Raw genomic sequence first — 22,763 nt, 5'->3', positions numbered from 1 at the left:
AATACACTCCATGCCTGCAGAGGGCAGCATGAAACTGCAAACAGGCCAGCAGTAGCAAACACACTGCAGCATGTCCTTAAACCACAGGTCAGATGTATGGATTTCTCAGGTAAACTTTTGCATTTGTTTGAGAAAACACAAAGAACAAGACCACAAAAGATAAAGTCATCTACTGTGCTGCAAATGAATGGATTCAAACCATCAGACCAATGAATTTCTGTCAGAAAAGGGGTGTTTTTAATTCAGATCATTCCTCGTATTATTGCAAACTCAAGCACATTTTGCCATACAGTAGCTTATAACAGCTGATTCAATGTGAAAAGCATAACACATTAAGCATATGCAGAACACTGTACCTTTAAGGAATTTACTGCAAAAACAAAATATGCAAAAGATGTAGATTCTCTGAGCTTAATTCCTGCTTGAAGTGATTTTCTGAAAACGTCTGCTGTAATGTAAGCGTTCTTCACCAAAGAGGCGAAAAGAAAAAAAAAAAAAAAAAAATCACACAATCCCTTTCAGTACAATGTCATGACATTCAAGGTCCGCTGGGTTGCCCCGGTTTGCTGAAAATGAACAGAAATCACTGTGTATTTGTTTTGTCTCCATGAACATGGATCTTCCACCCACTCAGGCAAGAGTCTGCTGCTTTGCCGCATAAAACACACACACATGCTCTCTATAGGCCACTTTCTTAGGACAGAGCACTTGATGGCTGTTTGTTCGGGGTGCAGGCGTCTCACTAGCTGGGATCTGATGGTTTGTCGAGTTCAACCTTTACCCCTTTTTCTCCTGCACCTGCACACAAAGGAAACACAAACACACAAGAGATGATGTAAAAGAGCAGAAAAAAACACGCCTGAAACAACATAAACAAGACTGAGCAGATTGTACATCAAATCTTACCCGTTAAGTACTTTTCTTTAGCTCTGGCTCGCTCATCTGCGTCAAAATACCAAACTGTGATGGCGTATCTGCGGAGACGATTACAACAATGAGTCACTGCAAAGCAGACCAGATCATCTGATGGAGGTGGTTGACATGCTTGAGTGCTGACCTGGTGGCGAAGGCGGGCTGAACTTCGTGAGGGTTCCGCCTGTCTGACCAGAACAGCAGCAGGCGGTCAAATTTGGGCTCTATGTCGGCAAACTGGGCCTTTCCTTCAGGGAAGATTCGAAGAAGGCCACCGTGTTCCTGGAAGAGCAGAAGAAGAAGAAACAATCCCATTATGTTTACAAATCAGGACAAAGCAATACCAGGAAAATAAAGACAGACTGTAGGAAGCAAACACTAAGTGAGCCCTCGCCAGCCATCACATTTGTGGGTTTGATTCATCCACATTACGAGGTAAAAAAGCACGGCAAGGAGATGTCTTAAAGGCTGCATTTCTAACTAATAGAAACCATCCACTTAAATACATCTCATATGTGAGGCTTGTTAAATGATCAACATAGGACGACAATGTTAAGGAAAAGGGTTGTCTGACTCCAGGGGCTAGGAGGAAAGCTCAGGATCGGAAGCAGCAGCGGGGGGCGGCTTTCCTGTGGAGGGATAGGAAGAATAACTCACAGGAAAACTGCTCTGGCTGGATAAAGGACCTGGAGAGTGAAAAAGCAGATTGCTGCAAACGTGCTGCTTAAACTCTCACACAGCTGATATGATAGGCCCCTCTCTTCACACGCAAACCAGCAGAGAAAAAAGTTCACACCCTTTGTTGGAGAAGTAATGCTACTCCCATTTATACCACTTGGAATGAGGGGGAATACCGCTGGTGTGACAACTAAATAAAGCACAGTAGGGTCAAGGAAGACAGGGGAAAGGTTTTTTTCTGTACACGTGACCACTGATGGCTGCATGTAGGATCCCATGCATTCAGTGTTCGGGCCTGTAAATGATGTATGGATCAGAGTGAACACAGTTTGACCCTCGCCTGCACGACATGACCTTCTGACCCACATCAAGTGGATGGACTCTAAAACTATGCTGCAACCCAAAGTGGACACTGACTAACCTTTGACATTTTTAAGGATTTTTAAATTTTTAAAAAGAAACATGCACAGTGGTTATGAAATTGAATAAAGTACATATTCTTCACACTAGTTCTTTTGATCTGTAGTGTCGTCCATCATTTGGGCAGGAACAGGCTTCCTGCAGCTGTCACAGCAGGTGTTATTGAAGGAGAATACTACTGTGCACTGGATGCAGAGCACCTTAATACAAAGTTCAATAATTTGCAATAGTTCACAATGCACTTCATGTGTTTCTTTGTAACCCTTTATAGTTATAGTCTGTTACCTCTCTTTCATAGTTTTAATTGTTAATGTACAGTTAATCGTTTCTGCAAATTCAGCTCAGTTCAATTCAAATGGCCTAACTACACGATAGATCCACAGGAAACAAGGCGTGTGTCTCACACCGTTTCTTTTTAAAATCAGATTTAAATATATCACATCATCTTATTGATAACGGCCTCACTGTTTACTGTTCACTCTCCTGCAGCCACATCACAGCTGGGTTAGCTTACTACTAATGCAAACCCAGTATTTCCTATTGCAGCTGGCAAAACACAGAACAACCTTTATTGTGAAGAAGCCACAGGAAACACACTGCATCTACACCACAAGACGTGGTTTGGTGTTTGTTGGTGAATCAGTCCACCATGTTACACCACCATGTTTCTACAGTAGCCCAGAACACACAAACCAAACAATTTTGCATTTTTATGTTACTTGAAGGCCACAACAGCTTCTCCTACACACTTGGAAAGGCAGGGATTAGAGGGAAGGTATGCAGTTGGTTGCAATCTGCAACGTCAACACTAGATGCCAATAAATCCTACACACTGGTCTTTTAAGGCACAATTTGTGGTTTTGGTTACACAAATGAATCTCATCTAGGCATTCATACAGTGGCATGCAAGAGTTTTTTTTTTTGTTTATTTATTTACTGTTACTGTTTACCAAGGTCTCAGACCTTAATTAGCTTCATAGTGCTATTGCTTGTTCACAATCAAGGAAACTCCAGCTGATGCAAATTTCAAAGCTTGTCCCCACAATCAGCAGCCATAGGCTCCTCTAAGCGATTGTCTCACACTCTAACAATTAAAATAATTGATGCCCATAAAGCAGGTGAAGGCTATAAGAAGATGGCTCAGCATTTTCAGGTAGCTGTTTCCTCAGTTGGTGATGTAATTAAGAAATGGCACTTAATGGGAACAGTGGAGGTCAAGTTGAGGTCTGGAAGACCAAGAAAAGTTTCACAGAAAGCTGCTTGTAGGATTGCACTTTACATCAGTGCTCTTTGGACACAGTGCTATACAGTAATGTTTTTTTTTGCTGCACAAAGATGTAAAGTATCCATCCAGCCGTGTTCTAAGCTGCATACCTTATTCAGGGTTGCAGGGGGTGAGAGTTTCGCAGAGTGCATTGGGTAAGCATATGTCTCTACAGTATGTGCCAGCTGTGATAGACTGGTGACCTGTCCTTGGTCTTGCCCAATGCATGCTGGGAAACTCTCCCCCCTGCAAGCCTGAATAAGGTATGCATGTCCAATCCCTACAGTTACCTTTCTTATTCATTTCAGAGACTGCACTTCTACCAAAGCATTTTTTCCTGAGGTCAGCATATTTTTGGAATTGTTTGCATTTGGAGCGTTGTGTTTTTACAGTATGCTACAAACACCAGCAGTGTGATGAAGAGCTAAGCGTCTATTCTGCGCTGAGCATTTCACTTGTCTGGATGCTGAGAGTTGAAAAGTGCTCAACTTTGCTTAAAACTTTGCACTTTTCTCTATCACATTTTACCCAGTTATCCGATCACAGTGGAGGAGGTTTGGGACAAATAGAGCAATACCTCAAACTGTGTCCTTAAACTGGTCTCCATCCAACTTCAGCTCTTCAAAAGATGGTAATCACCGAGATGTTACCTTGGTCACAAAACTTAATGAACCCACACAGAACAGGTGATCTGTCCTCTCTCCTTATGTGTCTCAAGTGGAAAAACAACGAGTAAAACATTGCTCCTCCAAAGCTCTGTCCAGTGCTCCCAGCTGGACGTTTTCAGAAGAGGAAAAATGCTTTGGTGGACACGGCCCTGAGTGGTAACGCACTGGTTACACTTGTCATTCTCTCATGGAGCCACAGTATCTAGGCAACCCCATTTTATAAGAGACTGCTCATCACATGCCTAATAAACAGGCAATCAGAGACCAGACTGGAATATCCAATGGGGTTCCAGAACATGACTCACTAGAATAGTTGAAGCTGGTGCATGAACACAACAACAGAAATCATGTAACAGTCTAGTTGATGAACATAAGGGCAGTATGACTGACCTGATGCACATTGTTAAAAGTATCATCAGGAAAAGATTTAGCATACACATAAACAAATAAAAAACTGGCAAGTGCTAGGGAATACACAGGGACAGATAAAACAATGCAAAACACTGCTACAAAAGGTTGATCTGAATGACAGTTAGCAGCATGTTAGCTATAAAGAGCTGTGGTGTGGTAACAACACTTTGATGTCCATGTTTTCTAAGCGACATGAGACACCTAATATATCCCAGACAAACCAAGTCACCCAATTTGCAGGTACATTTGGCAAAAAATAAACCTACTGTGCCTGCTGGTTATGTAATATGTCAAGGGAAATCATCCTGAAGATCATAATAACCAATGCAAAACAACTGCATTGACTACAAGGAACAGCAGTCACAGATTGAAATTAGTCAGCTGGGACATGATGGACATGCAGCACATCAGCGCACAGCAGAATTCTCAACCTTAATGGTTGTGCTTGCAATGGTGATTCAGTTACTTCACATGTAAAGTACTGTTCTATTAGCTGTTTACGCTATTTGGTCGACCCTACCATAGCTGAAGACAGGTCCCCAATACTTGTGTGTCCAACTTATTTTGTTGCTTATCTGGTGACAGGTAATAATGGTCATAATATATTTAGTAGCACTCAGTCACAAGACAGATTCATGCATGGCCTGCAATCTACCACAAACAAGCATCCAGAGGCAAAACAGAGTTTCCTGTAATTGCGTAATGTTCATATGCAGGTCTGGAGGTCAAGTATGTGAGGAAGTCTGGAAGACAATCTACTGTCTACTTGTCTTGTGCTGTCCTCAGAGAAGCATGAAAGCCATCCTTTCACCTTACAGCCGCTGCTTTCTGTAATAGACTGCTGTTATTTCCTCTACGCAGCATCCTGTTTATCTGTCTCATATTCAAGAGGTGAGCTCCTTAACTACCCCTCCAATAACATCTATCACTGAACACTTAAAACACATTACAGTGTGTCCCACACTTTCTTCCATCTGTTCATGTTGCAGCAAAAATGTGGAGCATGGCAGATGTCATGTGGTAAAAACAAATTTGTGGAAAAGGCAAATGAGTTCATTTGTGCTTCTCAATTTATGTCAGTTCCTTAACCAATATGAACTAGATACAGTCTGTTGTGACTACTCTGCCAGGGCAGGAGCACCCACAGCATTAGCAGCACGCTAGCAGCTGTGTTTTGGCACTGAAGTGCCTTCAACTACTGAATTCATCCCTCCACACTGACACAGGTAGGTTACATTAGGCATTACGTTTAATATTGCATTCCCCACACGTCTTATACAATTGCGATGCTACAACTGTTGTTTCTGCAGTACCGGCTAGCTATGGCTACTCTCAGTTAGCTGCAGTATATTGCATAGCTTAACTGCAGTATAAAATACACAGTGAAAGTTGTCAGGGTCTGGACAATGTAATCTAATGCGATGCTTGAATTTAAGGTAGTTTTCTTCTGAGAGCATTCATTTTTTCAATTATTTCCCTCAAGAAAACTGCTGAACTTCTAAAAAAAATGTTACAGAAGTCACTGAATCTGCACTGAGACTGAAAGCATGCCTCTATTCAATTTTTCAAATCACAAATGGGGCAGGTGGTTGCTTTGAGCACCAGGAGAGTAGGCTCCGCCACGCAGCACAATATCATCAGTGACAGAGAGGCGCACTGGCTTTTTCTATTTGACCTTTACATAAATATTTCTTCGCCAAAACACAACCAAATAATGCCACAGATTCATTAAAACACCTGAATGATTTGAAATGCTTATTTGATGCATATATAGTAATTTTTCAGCAATGATGGGAGTAATAAACTACAGCAGCATCACCTCAATCTCATTCTGCTCTCTCCCTGTGAATGCACTTTCCTGCAGGAGGAACAATGGATGTATGGGAGGGGGTGCTCTTCTCCCTGATTAGGTGTGGCTGGATTAGCAGGATTCTCTGTGTTTTAATGGGATTATAAACAGAGAGAGTGGCCGAACAGCACGTACTGACAAGTAACCTCTACCAGTGACTCTGCACGGGTGTGGAATAACGCGGGATGGAGAGTGACGGGCTTGTCATGGAGACAAGAACTACACTGACTTGGCATATGCCTGCGACAGGAAGTCCAAATGGAATATGAAGACCAGACACATGGCCTATTTACAAATTTTTTGTTTTGATGGTTACTTCACTGATAAAATCAAATCACAATTGAATCAAGCAAAACTAGAAACAGGCATACTAGAAACATGAGAATTTAAGAAAGCTCAAATTCAAATCATTTAGCACTAATGAACATTATTTCCTCCCTATATCACACACATACCTTGGCAGTCCAATCTTTATTTAGGTAATATATGCATGTGACACACCGTCCATCGCCGTTGGGGTTATCCACATGGCGCACGTATCCTGTTCCGTTTCCAGGGTAACATGCCACCATTGCCTGAAGAGAGGAAGATGAAAAAGCATGATTAGTAAATGCAGACACACTGTGACGAACTTACAAACGTACGCATCCAATGTCTATATCTCTTAAGTTTCATTAACCAAGTAAATAGAAATACAGCAGTCAAGTCAAATTCAAATCAAAATTCCCCATGTCGGTGCAAATGCAACTGCCAGCCGGTGTGCGCAGTCAGTCAGAATTGGGGCCGTGGAAGCAGCTTGGATTGTCTTTGCTGGCCTGTGATGTGATGATGCATCAGACGGTCTTGGCACAGTCAGATTGCATTGTCCTTGCCTCACCTGCACCAAGACCGATGCAAGCAGTGTACGCTTACAACACAGCTGCCTCATTATAAACTTGAAACTAGCGAGGAAATAAACCGGAGATATCGTGCTGCATGTCAACTTCCCCTTGCCTTTTCCTGCTCTATTAAGACTCACATGATCTGCTTGGGTGTTGGCAGTGAACCCCTATGAGCTCTTGTAAACGTCTTGGTGTAAACAGCGAGCGAATGCACTCATACAGCACAAAAAGTCCTTTGGGAATAAGACACACACAAGTGGTGACTCGCACACTGCCGGGAGGACTATGACAGGAACACTTGTCTTTTCTTCAGAAATAAGACTTGAATAGAAGACATGATGTCATCTTAGAAGAATATGAAAATCTGTCTTCATCATCTAAAAATCATTGAGACATCAGACTGCTTATAGTTTATAAGACATCAGACCATAAGCACTGGGAATCACAGCCAACACTTGAGGGACACCATGCAAGTGCATGTGTTGTCTGACTTGAAAGAAGGTGAGGAGCAAACGCGCAGGGGGCAGATTCAGCCCTCATAAACCATGTCTAAGCAGTGATATGACAAACAAAAGGAAAGTTCCTCCACATTCTTCCATGCACTTGGATCAACATAAACCATAGCAACATTATTATAAACACTCATGGCAGACTAAACTCCTTTGCTTGGTCTTGTCCCAATATAATGTCTGACTATGTTTGAATCTTGAAACGCTATGCTGACTGCAGAGAAATGATAGGACACACTGTATTTCAAAATACTTAGACTTGAAGGAATTGAGCATAATCACAGAATAAGATAACGGAAGATGCATACAACAGTCCACATACTTATGAAAAGGTGAATTTTATGAAGCTAGTCTTTCAATGCTCAATGAGAGTGAAAAAAAGTAAATCATCCACATTACGTCTGAATCTTATTTTTCTGCGCATCGGACGCAGTCACCTACGTCAGTCCACATTGTGCTCACATCTTTTGAGTGATGCAGGTTACCACTGGAATGCACAATATCAGGGCCTTCAAAGCCGAAAAACAAAACTCCAACGTAAAGACAAGGGGGGCGTCTCGCCCCGCCTGCAGAGCCTCCCAAACTACTTTATCGATTCTTAAAAAAGGGGTGGGCCCCAGAAGAAAAGGCTGCTGGGAATCAAGGCGGGTGTGGGGCACGCACACTGACAAAGGGCTTCCTGTCAGTAAAATGCAATACAGTACGCTTTTCTTGTGTGTGTGTGTGTATGATAGAGAGAGAGAGAGAGAGAGAGAGAGAGAGAGAGAGAGAGAGAGAGAAAGAGAAAGAGAGAGAGAGAGAGAGAGAGAGAGAGAGAGAGAGAGAGAGAGAGAGGGGTGGGGCTGGAGCAGAGGAGTGAACTGCTGTAAACTTTGACTCCTGGCCTCCCTCCAGCGGGAGCAGTATTTTAATGGTTGTGCTACGTGCCGAGCGTGAGGAAGGTTGGCTGATCCTCGGCTATGTCACCCCTCCCTCCCTTAACTGCTTGGCTCACGCTGCAAGGCTGGAGATGGGTAAACAGTCTCTGCAAGGAAAAGAGCGTTTGTGTGGACTCAGATGTGCAAGAGTGTGGTGTGTGTGTGTGTGTGTGTGTGTGTGCATGTGTGTGTAGGGGGGGATGTGGGGGTGAGAGAGCCTTGGCACTTGGAAGGTGTGAGAGCCTTGGCACTTGACAAAAACTCATACACAGCAGTTTCGGCTCTCATTTCCTCACACTGGACAGCAGTTGAAACTCTATAAAGTTTCCGCCAGTGTATCTCAAGCCCGTCAGCCGACTGGGGCCAACGTTGACCCGCCACCAGGACATTAGCATCGTGGAATTTTTTGTATCATTTTATTAAATGTCGCCTTTTTTTAAACTACAGTGGGGGTTCAAAAACACAGATAAAATGGCTGGAAAGCTCACCAGTGACATCTGTTGGTTGAAAATGAATGTGCTACAGGAAAACAGCAGATCTGAGATAAGCGTTCTTCATCCTCAAGTGTAGAGTGACGTCATGTCGACATTTTCAACTATTCCAAGATAAAGTTCCTAGCAACCTTAGCTAGGTGATGTCAAGGAGGACGAAGTTCAGACGGCGAGCCCCCCGTCCTAAGTAATGACATTAGAACTGTTGCGCACTGATAACGTTAACGTTACTTCGAGCAGTAGTAATCACCGAGTCACTGGATGGATTCCTGAGTGGCAGATCAAAAAGAGACTGGAGTTGAGTTGCCCATTGAGCCCAGTGACATCAGTTCACCAGTTCATCAAGGTTTCATAAGATAAGCACGGTCTGGGTTTGGCTGGCTGGCTGTATAGAGCTGGTGCCTGTTGTTGAAACATGTTAAACTTTTCATAAAGTTTGTGTATTTGTCGATGTCACTTTTTGTAAACTGACCAATCACAGCCTGGATGGGGTGGGACATTAAAAAAAAAGGCTGACGCTCTACAGTAATCTTTCCAAATCTTGCTCATTCTTACGTGGATATGGTTATGATTATGGACAAATTAGTACTACAACAACAAATTAGAGACTGACCACCACTGTAGACCATTTCTCCTGCACAACAAGTTAATAAAGGAACAAATTCTACGAACATTTAAATGTGGGCTGTGTATTTCTTAAAAACTGCTGTATTGTCCTGCTGGAATTAATATTATACTAGTGGGAGGCTAATATAACATATTAATAATATAATAACACAATACCATTATATTAACATACTTTTTATCTATGTTATAATGTTATACTATATAATGATAATGACTGGGGGTGTTATCGGGCCACAAGCTCAATTCTCAACCTGTGAGCATATGGTGTGTGGATTTCAGGAAAAATAATGAGCAGTAAAAACCCAAAATAGACTAAAAATTACACAATAGAGCATATTCAAAAGAGTGTGTTTACAAATCATTGACAGACAACACATGTAAAATGGAATACACATCACCACCACTGCCAACCTTTTAAGACGTGCTATTTACCTCCAGCTTGCCTTTCATGTGATCTGGTCATGAGGACCCAGAAAGCTGAAGCACAGCAGAAGAGACACCTTTTGATCAAATCCTCAGTCATAGAACCACAGATCGCTTGGAGCTAAAGCCTTGATGAAATATGCAACATGCAGACAGCATCACAGCGCAGTGGTTTGTACTAGCAAAATGTGGAACAAAATCAGATTCTCCACAAATCATGAAGGACAAGTATTACTACTGTACATGCTCATGAATGTTATCACATATATTCTCTTTCTCTGACTATACTACTACAAACTCTGAATGTGATATAGTCCTGACAGAATGAAATATTTCAATATAACCTGGTCTAAATGAACTACCACCATCAATTTTCCACCCCAACATGACAACTTCTACACTGCAGGAGGGTTTTGTTCATTGTGATCTTCACCTCTGACCTCTGTTCCTATTTGAGCCTCTGTTCTTCACAGCCACTAACTCTTCCGCATTCCACGGTGGCCCTCATTAGGAGGTTGACCTCGCTCCCCGTGCCGTTTATTTACATTCCACAGGCATGGCTTCGGAGGCCGACTGGCGTTTACAGGCAAAGAGTGAACGAGGGAGAAGTAGAGGTCATCAAACCAGATCGCTGAGGCCTTCAGTAAAGCCAAATGAATGGCAAAGTTAATGCCACAGATGCATATTAGGTGAACTATATGAAATATTAAAGGACCATTTCAGTGTCACTAATGTTTTGCTGACTGTTTTCATTTGTTCCTACACTACAAAAAGTTTACAGCAGGTGCTAATACTAATTTCAGACAAGTCCTTATCCACAACAATTCAATGAATCAATAACTGAAAAATATATTTGGCTTAATCCCTTGATATGTGAAGTGGGTATTATAGACGGAGGATCCCTCTCGGAGGGAGAGACTCATTTGTTCCATGCGAGTTGTGCGCCACTGTTTATTTTTCTTCCTCATTATCAAATTGTCTCAGACAACTGCGACTCAAGCCTCAAATAAATCAAGCTTGAACTGGATGGAACATGACAAGTACAAGGAAGACTAACATTATCTACGTAAAACTAGACCCACAGATTAAAAAAAACCAAAAGCTTATGTTTAATTCAATTTGATAATATAAATTGCTCTGGGGTTAAGTTACAACAGAAATATTACAGTGCCTTCTCTATACCTCCAGTGTTACCATTGCAAGTGCAAACCGGTGACTATGTCTGGCTGCTGGCACATCATTGTCTAATCAGCTTCAGTCAGACATGCAACAGGTTTGTCATTCCATGACTTTATCTATTAAAATCACAAAATAACTAGGAAGTCAAAGACACGTGACACAGCGACCATCACAACATCTTCTGTTATAACGTGAAAAGCTTCAACTGACACTTATTTCAGAGCAGTCAGTGGACAAAAACAACAGAAGAAACACCACTCAGCACCACTTCAGGCCAACTCCCAGAGCATCGGACGCCTTTTACACAGTATGTTTGATGTCAACTATGGTGGTTGTCGAAGAATTTCCATCCTATGTCCAAAATGCAAAACTCTTCCATAACAAAAATGTGGACATGTGAATGATTCTGTGGAGCCTATAGAGAAAACCTCAGTGTTTCTGCTTCATAGGGCCATTTGTGGTGTGCTTGCAGTTTTGTCACCACTGACACAAAATCATAAATAATGAAAATTCCACTACAAAGTTAAATGGATTTATAAAGCTGTGCCAAGCGGTGCACAAGTGAAGAAACAGCCCTGATGTCGCTCATGTGGGTGAAAAGGAATGCAACCAGACAAAAAGGGCATGCTTCAAAACTGTTTTTATGGCCTCTTCGCAGTGAGTGAGTGGTTAATCTTAGAAACGCTTCTCAGTAACTAGCTGAATAAGTGTGCCTATACCAGATTTACCTTTTGAGGCTGCTGGATTCACGGGATCACGCAAAGCGAGAATACGTCTTGCCAGGCTTCATGTTACGTGCTTGTGGCCAAAGTACAGACGTTTGGATCAATCACTGTCTGATGAGGAAGTACTAGCAGCTAAGAGTAGGTGTGGTTTAGATGTGACGACAGCGCCACTGTTTGTTTGAAAAACAGCAATGGTGGCTTGAAACCATTTCTGATTAGCACTATCATCATTGTTTTTGGTGTATTTTCAGCTGACTGACTAATTGATTAATTGAATAATCATCTCAGCAGCACTGATAAATCTAAATATACAGCATTTTATGTTTCAAAGGGACCACCCTTGTCCCTGTCCCCAAAGGGACCAAAGCACTCTGCCTAAATGACTCCGCCCAGCAGCACTCACCTCCACCATCATGAAGTGCTTTGAGCAGTTACTCAAAACCTTCATCACCTCCTCCCTCCCTGGATCCACTGCAATTTGCATACAGGCCAAACACATCAATGAACGATGCCATCACTGTAGCCTCCCATCTGGACCAGAGGAACCGGAGAATGCTGTTCGTTGACTATAGTTCTGCATTCAATACCACTGTGCCATCCAAGCTCATCATCAAGGGAAGCCTGGTATGGGTGATGAAAACTGCACAGCACATCACCAAGAGAGAGCAGCCATTCCACAGGTAAACAGGTTCACTGGTAAGAGGTGAGATTATCATGATGATGATGAAGGCTCAGTCATTCACAAGCAAGGATGGAGCGAGGTTCACCACTTTGTGAACACATGATTGAATAAAGGATATTACTACATGGGCTCAGGAATACTTTACTTACTTACTGACTTACTTACTTACTTACTTACTCTAACGCGGAAAACTGCTGTTTATAAACAGAGTTTGGTTGCAAATGATTGCATTCTGTTTTTATTTATGTTTTACACTTCCTTGGAAATTGGAGATGTACTATACATACATATTCTACTGCACCATCTCCACCTGCTTACTACTTGATTCCTGTTTACAACCTGTTTACATCTCAGTAATATATCTATTTTACTGCCTGCTTACACCTGTACACGTCACCGTATTTATATTCACTACTTGTTTATACCTGTATACATCATTGTATATATTTATTTAACTCACCTGTCTACAATATGTTCTCATTATCTATATAAATGCTGCATTTCTGCAAGTTTAAATTAGTTTTTAACATGTTACTATTATTCAACACTATTATCACATTCCTGTATTTTAACTGCTGCACTATTTTATGTCTTAGATTAGATGGGGGGAAGGGTCTCAGATCTAAGAATTTCATTGCCAACAACTGCTTTGCTGTAATTGCTGTGCACGTGACAATAACAGAACCTGAACTTGACCAGGCATTTTCCTCAAATTACTCATCACTGCTGGTTTGGGGATTTGAAAGAAGGGAGTTGCTCCATCAAAGAACTCCATCCCACCAGAACTTGAAATAATTCTGACCTCATGCTGACCTGATCACTTGGAAGTATACACTGATCACTGTGGTGCTATCAGTGGATCCCTGGTTCGTGTACTGATGCGAGCCATGAACTGGGGTGGAGCAAAGAGGAAAAGCTGCAAGGGGTCCGCTCACTTCACAGAAGAGATGCTTATCCAAACATGAGTACAAACAGTTAGGATGGAGACCTTGTAGAGCAGGGGAGTGTGGGAACCAAGACAGTTTGGGCCCCAGCCCGGGACAGCTCAGTGTTTTATCTGTCAGACAGCGGTGCTGCCTCCAGAGGAAGTCCATGTTTAAAGTAATGACCTAGTTTATTCTTTTCTTTTTTACTGTAGGCAGCGAACAATAGAGGGACGTATACAGCAGCAGTACTACCCTTCACCCTCAACATGTTGCAACGCAAACACAACCACAGATTCTGATATCATTACGCAAATACTCTGAAGGATATTGTGTAAAGTTGTCAGCTTTGTAGTTGTTAACCACACTGCTGTTGTCTCCCATGGAACAACAAAAGATAAATGCACAGGCTGCAATCTAACCTGCTTAAAGTTTCATCTGGAAGAAACAGAAAGCTGGGATCCACTCACAACAGTCCTGCTGTTTCTACTCTTAGATCCATAGATTCACATTTGGCAGGATGAAAGAACATCTTGAAAACTGGTCCTTCCTTAAGTTAGTGGTACTTACAGAACTGTAACGATATCTACAGTACTGTGTCTGTTTTGTATAGTAACGTCTTGGTGACTGCTTTGGCCGAATGGCTCCATCATGCCTGTGTGTGAGCCAAGTGAGCTCATTCTGTAATTGGATCAGTCACTGATACTGTCTTGTTGCCAGTGGTAGAAGATTGAGCACAACAAGAAATATCACTTGAAAAACTGAAGAAACACAAGCCATTTGAGGTCAAAGAGCTTTGGCCAAAGAAACTACAACAGCATGTAAGAGAAGCTCAACATCAACCATCGGCTCATAGCCTCCTCACATTCTATATAGAGGCATAAGAACAATTAAGTGGCTAATTGTCATTAATTATTTCACTGATATATTTCATCTAGTGCAATACAAACTATCCTAATCACTTGCTAAATTGTCTTTTAAATGCACAATTATCTTGATGTCCTGCTCCACCGACAATAACCCCCCCCCCCCCGTCTTCACCTCTACAGCTGTAAACAGTCAGATGCAGAAGATCTCTTTCTCAGAGTTCCACCTGGAACACGGCCAGGTCCTACTTCATAAATGGAGAGATAAATATGTCCTCAAAGTTAGAATAAAATTCCTGCACTTTTGTCAATAAACACCTGTTCAGATTATGGCTGCTGTTAATAATCTGAAACATAAAACAACCATATTGCGAGTCACATGCAACCGTTGGCCTTGATTTATCTCTCTGGTATGCCGCACAGACAACATTAGATTATAACAACACGAAGGTAACTCAAACTGGCTGCGGGACGGCTCATACTTGACCATGAACAATGGGCGAGCTTGTGCACTGACTAAGTCCAAAAATATTACATTTATTGTTTACTCTATGATGGTAAAACAATAAGCAGGAAAAAGGTGGCATTCAAGGTGCTGCCTCGGGCATGCTGGTACTGTAGGCGGAAGGAACGAGTGGCTCACACAGCCTATACCATAATGTACAGCTGTCTCCGACACTCAGAGGACCACCACCACATGACTTCCTCTCGCCTACGTACTCTATAGAGCTTTAAGATTTAGGTCAACGGTCAACTTCCTTATGAAAGCGCACATCCACAGTTTGTGTGAGATTACAAATGACGCAACAAATAACTCAACATTAAATGATATACATACTGAGTTGCTCATTATCAATCCCAACGGGGGGATTCATCCTCTTTAAGTTAAAGTGCTTCTTAGCATCAGTAGCTTTCGCTTAGAATGAGAGGCTTGGGTATATGGGACAGAGTGACATGACAATATTACTTATATACTGTGAGACAGTATGTATTTTGTGCTACATCTGTGGCAAGACCAATGCAGGCAATGTTACAAATAAGTGCAGGATTGTTTTATGGCAATTCAGGATGAATGTATGTTTTTTCATCAATGTGATAAAGTACGCTGATTTATAACACAATCAATTCACCTGGTATTTCATCTCAGAAACAGTTTTTCAATGGATTTCCACAACCTATACTTTTTCTTCAATATACTTTGCTTTTATACATACTGCTCATCCCTCTGCTGTGTGTGGGGCTGTGTCAAATTATTATTTTCATTAGTGATTAGTCTGCTGACTATTTTCTCAATTAATCAATTATTCACTTGGTCAGCAAACTGTCAAAATGTTCTGAAAAATGGCAACACAATTCCTACATGTCAAGGTGACAATTTCTTGTTTTATTATAGCAACAGTCCATAAATCCAAGATTCAGTATCTTTTTAATCACCTAAAATAAAGAAAATTAGGAAATCCTCACAACTGAGAAGCTGAAGTGGGGAATATTTAATGAAGCCTTTGCTTTAAATATGGCAACAAAGGGATAATTTGTCAGTTAAATTACAGATTATATTTCTGTCAACTATTTGAGTAATCAATGAATTGTTCCGGATCTCGTGTCCCTTTATTGGTTAAAGAAAACACAAATCAAGGTGTATTCATATAATCTAGTGGTGGAGAATGGCACCTTTGCCAAGAGCTCGTGTTAGAAACGGATCATTGACTGACCGTGTCTTCACAGACATATTATTGACTGTCTTTTCACCTGTGATGACATCTGGTAAGACAGCAAACAATACTCATGCATTGTTGTTTATTGTTGGGGAATTTCTCTTTCCATGAATGTCCTTTTGTTTATCACATTGCAGCGTCATGCTTGAGACAAGCACGCAGCTGTCATCCAAATGTGTATAGTGCTGTCTTATCAGAGTATGTCCATCAGGTGCACAAAATACAAGACACTTCTCACTATCCTAATAGATTACATTATATTGTTGGGAATCCAGCCCCAAGGGGCCAATTCGTGTATTTATATTCTATACTGAGCTACAAAATGGCATGCTGGACAGAGTTATCATGTTTCATGTACAACATTAACTATACAAATGCTAGCCTTGTACACTAGCAGTAAGTATGTGCAGTATGCAGCCTTGGCTTAATGAGCTGCCATTTCAACATGCTGGGCATACTAAGCTTCAGAGGGAAGCAGCGAGTCAGTGACGGGACAATCATGCTGCTGTGACAGAATTCTTTATATGTTCCCTGATAATGCTATAATGGTATCAGTGAGCTTTCAACATGCTGGAGCTGCAGAGAAACAAACACGTCCTGCCGCCTGCGACTTCCCACAATGTTATCAAGTGAAAAAGGGAAATGGAAACAATGACATTAAATAACTATTTGGGCAAAATCTTTTTCCTCTATCTTTCCCAATGTGAATTGTGCTTACATTGTGTTGTATCCCTTTGAGCCATTGATACTGGCAGCATTCCATTTGTGCAAGTCATGCTGATTTTCGCTGGTCACAGTCCAGGCGTGTGTGTGCCAAGGCAACTAGGGCAGTGGGTGAGGAAGTCAAGTTCTCCACAGAGTTTGACTCAGCGGCCAGCTGCGAGAATCTACTGCACAATCTGACCACTCACTGAAACAGCATGATTTCTGAAAAATGTCTTGTGTCTACTCAGAACCAGCGAGGGAAAAAAGACAACTGGACAGGAGGAGCAGCCTAAAAATAACAGTGACTGGCAATCAGAGCTCTGTGCCAGTGCAGAAAACCAAGTACCTGAAGCAAGCAAAGGCCACAGGCTTCAATCCAACGTGTGTTCTTTCACTGCTAGATCCCTTAAATGTCAAGCACTGTGATAAAAGAACACGATATGGTGACAAATATCAAACAGTAACTACCTCAGTGGGGTTAGCTTAGTGGTCAGGAATATCGTTTTTTATCTAATCCTGTTAGGATCTGCCTTCTAATGCTCTCTACCCTGACCTCCTACACTGATCATGCCCCTCAAATTAAACCATGGCAATCTCAAAAACTGGATTTCCTGCAAATGTTTTTAACTTTTTAACATATTTACAAGCCAAATGACACATAAGCAAAAAACTAATGTGACAACAAAAACTGCAGACACATAAGACTACATATGAAATAACTATTATAAATATCTCTAAAATTGAAAGACCTTGTGAGAAGGCAAGTTTACATAAGACCTTAGACACCACGAGTCAGATTGTGAACATCATCAGCCCTGCAATAAATCCTACCTCCTTGAGTATTATAATGTTCAGCTTCTGTTCAAATGATTCTGAAGAGGAGCTGATTCAACTTTATGGTCATTCTGAAGGCTGCAGTTTGTTCTGCTGCTGAACTGTATTGTGTTATACTGAGAGGTGTTTATAATAAAGCCTTTCCTTATTGACATGCGTATATGGGTTGACCAAAAGCACCTCTCGAAACTGCAGCCTCAAAAATGACCATGAAGTTGATTTAAAGACTCTCTACAAAAACTGATCATAAAAACCTTCATGAGAGCGAGATTTACTGCAGGGTTGACTGCATTACCATTTAAGAAGAGAGCAGTGGAAAAGGGATTCTGCCTAACTCCAATTCAATGAAAATGTGACAAGTCTACTTCTGAGTATCTCCCTCAGGAGGGGGGGGGGTTGAGGGGGGGCTGAGAGCAGGCCATCTCCTCTGGTTCAGTCTCATGTCATAAGGTCACTGTGACTAGATCTAGTTGAAAGTAGAGTCACAGCTCACACGCAACCCAAAGCCATGCTGGAGCAAGGTTGTTCACAACGGCACACAGCAGTCAGCAAAGAGCTAGAAATGATTACCAGGGTATTGGGACAACTTGCTCATTGTCTCAGAGGAACCTGCCAGAAAACGAGACTACCCATCATTTCAGTAGTTTTCTGAGAAAATACACGTCAGCGAAGCAGAAGCCGCACGGTTTTTCTCGCCCACGCACTGCCAACCTTGAAACAGGCAGGCTTTCCTCTCAACACAGGAATGCTCTGTCAAACCAACCGCATGTCTGTGTGTGATACTGAATTAGATTTAACACCGCCGCCGAACTCTTTAGTTTGCCGCCTCTCTACGGCAAGGTCAGAGGCTGCAGTCGGCTACAGAACAGCGTCCCTGTGGATGATTCAGCAGCACAGTTAAGACTTCATGCAGCCTGACGTGGTGACGCTCATCCCACCGTTTGTCAGGCTGAAGCTCCTTCACGCACATTCTGTCCTTTTACCATGAGAAGAATGAAAGCGTCAATGTACACCTATGTAACAGGCACAGTTCTGATAAGTGTGAATGGTAGGGCTCCAAGTAACGATTTCATTATCAGTTAATCTGCAGATTGTGTTCACGATTTATCGATTAAATCTTTATCATAATCATTTCAAAGTCCAAAGTGATGTCTTCAGATTGCTTCTTTTGTCCAAACAACAGTCCAAAACCCCCAAACTCTTTATTTGCTTATTATAAATGACAAAGAAAAGCAACAAATCCTTATATTTAACAGAAGATATAACGTTATTAATCCCCCGTTGGGGAAATTAGGGTGTTGCAGATGCACCAATAGTAGCAGCAATAAAAAGAACGTGGTACCAGCAAAAATGTTTGATGTTTTTGCTTGAAAAATGACTGAACCATTAATCAGTTTCCATCACGGTGGACAATTTTCTTTCGCTCATTCAGCAGCACGTGTCCATTAGTTGCATGACCTGTAGAACATGCAGAGGGTAACACAGCCCTACTGTGTCAGTATGCTTGTGTATGGTGCAAATATATACTCAGCTGAAAGTTTATTAGGTATACCAAGGGTATCTGAAACTAAGGCTGCATAATCCAACAACCCTGAAGATCTGAAAAGATAAAAACCTAACAATGTACAATCACGTCAATTATTTTTCAAGCAAAAACACCAAACTCTTCCTAGCTGCACTTTCTCAATTGTGTGGTTTTGCTGCTTTTCCTGTCATTTGTGATAGAACAGCGAACGTGTTTGAATTGTCTCCTGCTTTTTGGGACAAAACACACAATGAACGGCATTTTTCACCGTTTTCTTTTCGTTTTATCAACCTGACAATTCATAATCTGCATCTGAAGCCCCACCTTAAATCCAACCTTCACAAACTGTTGTAATGTTGAGATTATGTTGACAATGCTTCAGGGAGGTGCTGATTCAAGTTTTTCTCCAACATATTTTTTTAATCACGGGTAGACTGAATATCAGAAACACTGCAGTCAAACTGCACGAGCCTACAGCTGAGTCAACACCTCTCTAAAGGTTTCTACACAACCTTACAACCTTAATGAAGTTAGGACTTATTGCAGGACTGTTGTATGCAGCTGCACTACTCTTTGCTGTATAATTTCACATAAAATAAACTGAAAACTGAGCGCAGACCCTGAAACCCTTAACCCTTAACGCGGGCATTGAGTATTAGAGTAATAACACATCCTGTATCTGCACTCATATGAGGCGCATCGGTGTGCGTCACATGGGGACACGCACTGCAAACCGGTGGCTTTAAAGCATGAGGAACACCCTAAATTCAGTCTGTTGGTTGTGTTTCCACTGATTGCCATACTTACTTTTGTCCTTCCATTTATCGTGTAGTTTCCCAGTTTGCCGTTACAATGTCTTATCAGGTCGTCCATGCGACTCATTAGAAAGCGGATCTTCTCGCAGCCGGCCTCCCTCCCCTCTATCCACGTGATTTTGTCACCTCGGATGTCTTTAGTGGAGTCGCTTTTTTGGCTGACTAACTGTCCGTCTGTGAACTTGCCCGTTTTGTGCAGGGCTTTGACATTCTCCAAAATGCCTAGGCCGGTCTCTGCTCCTAAAAAGTTGTCCACCACACAGATACCGTGCTTGTTCATACACGGGACGATGTACTCCGTGGCAAGTTTCTGAGGGGATGAGCTAGTTTGTCCGTTAGGTGTGGCGGTGTCGTTGGACCCGTCCTCCCCCGGTCTGTCACCGACCCCAGGTGCTTCTGTGTTTGTGGTTTGTGGTAAAGAAGCGCTGTCCGTCTGTTTGGGGCTTATCTTTTCTCCGTGTTTCTCCGGTTCCTCGTTGTCCCCCGACGGCGGAGTCGGCTCGGGCTTGTTTTTGGGAAGCTGCGCCTTGTCCGCCTCCTTACAAATGAGCTTGTGTTTCTTCCAGTGCTGTTTCTGGTGCTCCTTGCTGCAGTAGAAGGAGCTCCGGCACCTACCACACTTGAGGAGGTTCTCCATTTTCCCACAAAGTTCACAGTACTGTCGGTCTCGCTCCAAATCGCTCTGCTGCTTCTCCATGTTTGCAGCCACAACGGGTGCGCTGCGCCTTTAATTCCGATCCTTCACACGCGCCCTGCTAACCGACAACTTTGGAAACGATCCACTGCCACTGCCACGCTACACCGTGCGAGACGGAAAAGTCAGACTCTATACCTCGCCATTTTATCACATTTACTCCTTCTTCACATCTTGTATCAATGAAATAATACAACGTGAGCCTTGGTTCGAGCATTTCGGGCTGGGTCTTCAGGAGGCATTTCAGCAGCCTAGCTATCGGTCCGAGGGTAGAGCATGGCGCCGCTCAGAGTGTGCTCAACCTCTCTGTGGTCCAGCCTGCTCTGACGTCCACACACAAGCACCGCCCCTCTCTGGCTGCCTTCAGGGGCTGTCGGACACACGATAATTAATAAAACGGCTCGAAACACGTGGAAGTAGTTAATCGATGTAATGACAGGTCAACAACAGCGAGTGTGAAAAGGTCCGCCTCCGGTCAATCAATAAAACAGTAATATATGTAATCTTGACTCGACCCGTCGGCGTCTGTCGTGCAGCCTCAGTGATTATTCTCCATAATCATGTTCATTGACATATAAGCAGTGATGGCTAGGACATTTAATCAATGTTGTACTTGAGCACGGTTGAGCTATTTGTACTACACGAACGTGAATGCTACTCGCACATTAATGCAGCATTTCTAATAATATCAAATGATATTCATAATAAATCAATTCTGAATGATTAATACTTTCAATTTTCATACTTAAGAGCATTTTGCTGAAAACTAATATGTAAGAAAACTGTTGAATGCAACATTTTTATTTGTAATTGAGTATTTTTAAAGTATTTTTCAATATAGAACTGCTACTTCTATTCAAGATAAACGTAAACCGTCAACGCCACCGTTACGTATAGGTTATTAATAAAATTACTGATTTATTTACTAAAACATATTTTCTCTCTGTCTTTGCCACCTCATGCAGGATCTTTGTTGAGCTAGAGGCCCAGCTTCAGTACTTGCGTAAATAAAGGTAGCACCTTTATTTATATATTATCGAAACTGCATTTAAAAGTGCGCAGGAAGCTTTTCTGGGCAAGCAATTGTGAATATGGAGAGAGTGTCAGCAGCTCAAGGACAAGTTATGTATTACATTTTTGGTTTCGAGCATCACTGACACGTGGTACACATTTTCTTCCAGCAGTTTGATTCAGAACATAATACAACAGCAACTTAACGTGAACAGTTGTGTTGTTTTAATTATTACTGCACAGGCAAAGCCAGCAGGTGAAAGCCCGAATGTTGGAGCTTGAGGGGATTACCTGAAGGCACCATCACTCAGCGTCAACGTCAGTGTGTTTTGCCCTCATTCCTGACTTGCATGTGTGAAATTCCTTTCACACAACAAAAGAATATTTTACATAAAGATGTTGCTGTTGTTGTGATAGACTAATTAGTTTGTGGGAGGTTTATGAAGCTCCGGATTGAGGTTGAGAAGGACTTAAATCGACAGTCGGAATAAATTTAGCAAAAAAAAAAAAAAAAAAAAAAAATTGATTAGATTTTTTCTATGAAGCATTAACTTATGTTCAGATGAATATGTCATTGTAAACATTGCCGGAGTCTATCGCTCATTATAAAAATAACTGAAACGGGTGTGAATGACAGGGAGTGTGCTGCGTAGAGGCAAAGCGCAAGCTCAAGTTGGCACCCGTTGTGTGGCACGTACACAGTCTGCAGGAGTCCCTGGAGGAGGGGTTACTGGAGAGAAGCAAGTAATCTGATCAAGAAAGGTTGGATGAAACATACTTTAATAGCAACAAATGACACAGGCCAATCTCAGACGGTCGTCTGGAGATGATTGGTAGCTCAATCTGGATTTTTCCTGGAAACAGAAAGTGTTTTGGCTGCAAGGGCGGGCCTGTCAGTCCCTATTGAATACATTGAACACAGGACTATGCCTATAATTAGTAGATACAGTATCTGAAATCACCCATGCATGACACTGAATGCTTCAGAAATAAAATCAACCCGATGTACAAACATATAATTGATTATGTTCCAGGAAGG

General features: G+C 42.0%; 1 protein-coding gene across 1 annotated transcript; it reads right to left on the bottom strand.

The window, feature by feature from the left end:
- Positions 1-214: 214 nt before the first annotated feature.
- egln1a (egl-9 family hypoxia-inducible factor 1a) lies at positions 215-21,023 on the bottom strand. Its single transcript, XM_076743770.1, has 5 exons — positions 20,012-21,023; positions 6,658-6,777; positions 1,058-1,194; positions 907-974; positions 215-798 (listed from the first exon to the last, which is right to left on the bottom strand). The coding sequence occupies exons 1-5, from the start codon at positions 20,714-20,716 to the stop codon at positions 743-745; spliced, it is 1,086 nt and encodes a 361-aa protein (XP_076599885.1). The 5' UTR covers positions 20,717-21,023; the 3' UTR covers positions 215-742.
- Between the last annotated feature and the right edge of the window lie 1,740 nt (positions 21,024-22,763).

The sequence above is a fragment of the Chaetodon auriga genome, chromosome 11, assembly GCF_051107435.1.
Source record: "Chaetodon auriga isolate fChaAug3 chromosome 11, fChaAug3.hap1, whole genome shotgun sequence".
Taxonomy (NCBI): Eukaryota; Metazoa; Chordata; class Actinopteri; order Chaetodontiformes; family Chaetodontidae; genus Chaetodon; species Chaetodon auriga.
The sequence above is the reverse complement of the archived record's forward strand: the minus strand, read 5'-3'. Positions and strand labels throughout refer to the sequence as shown.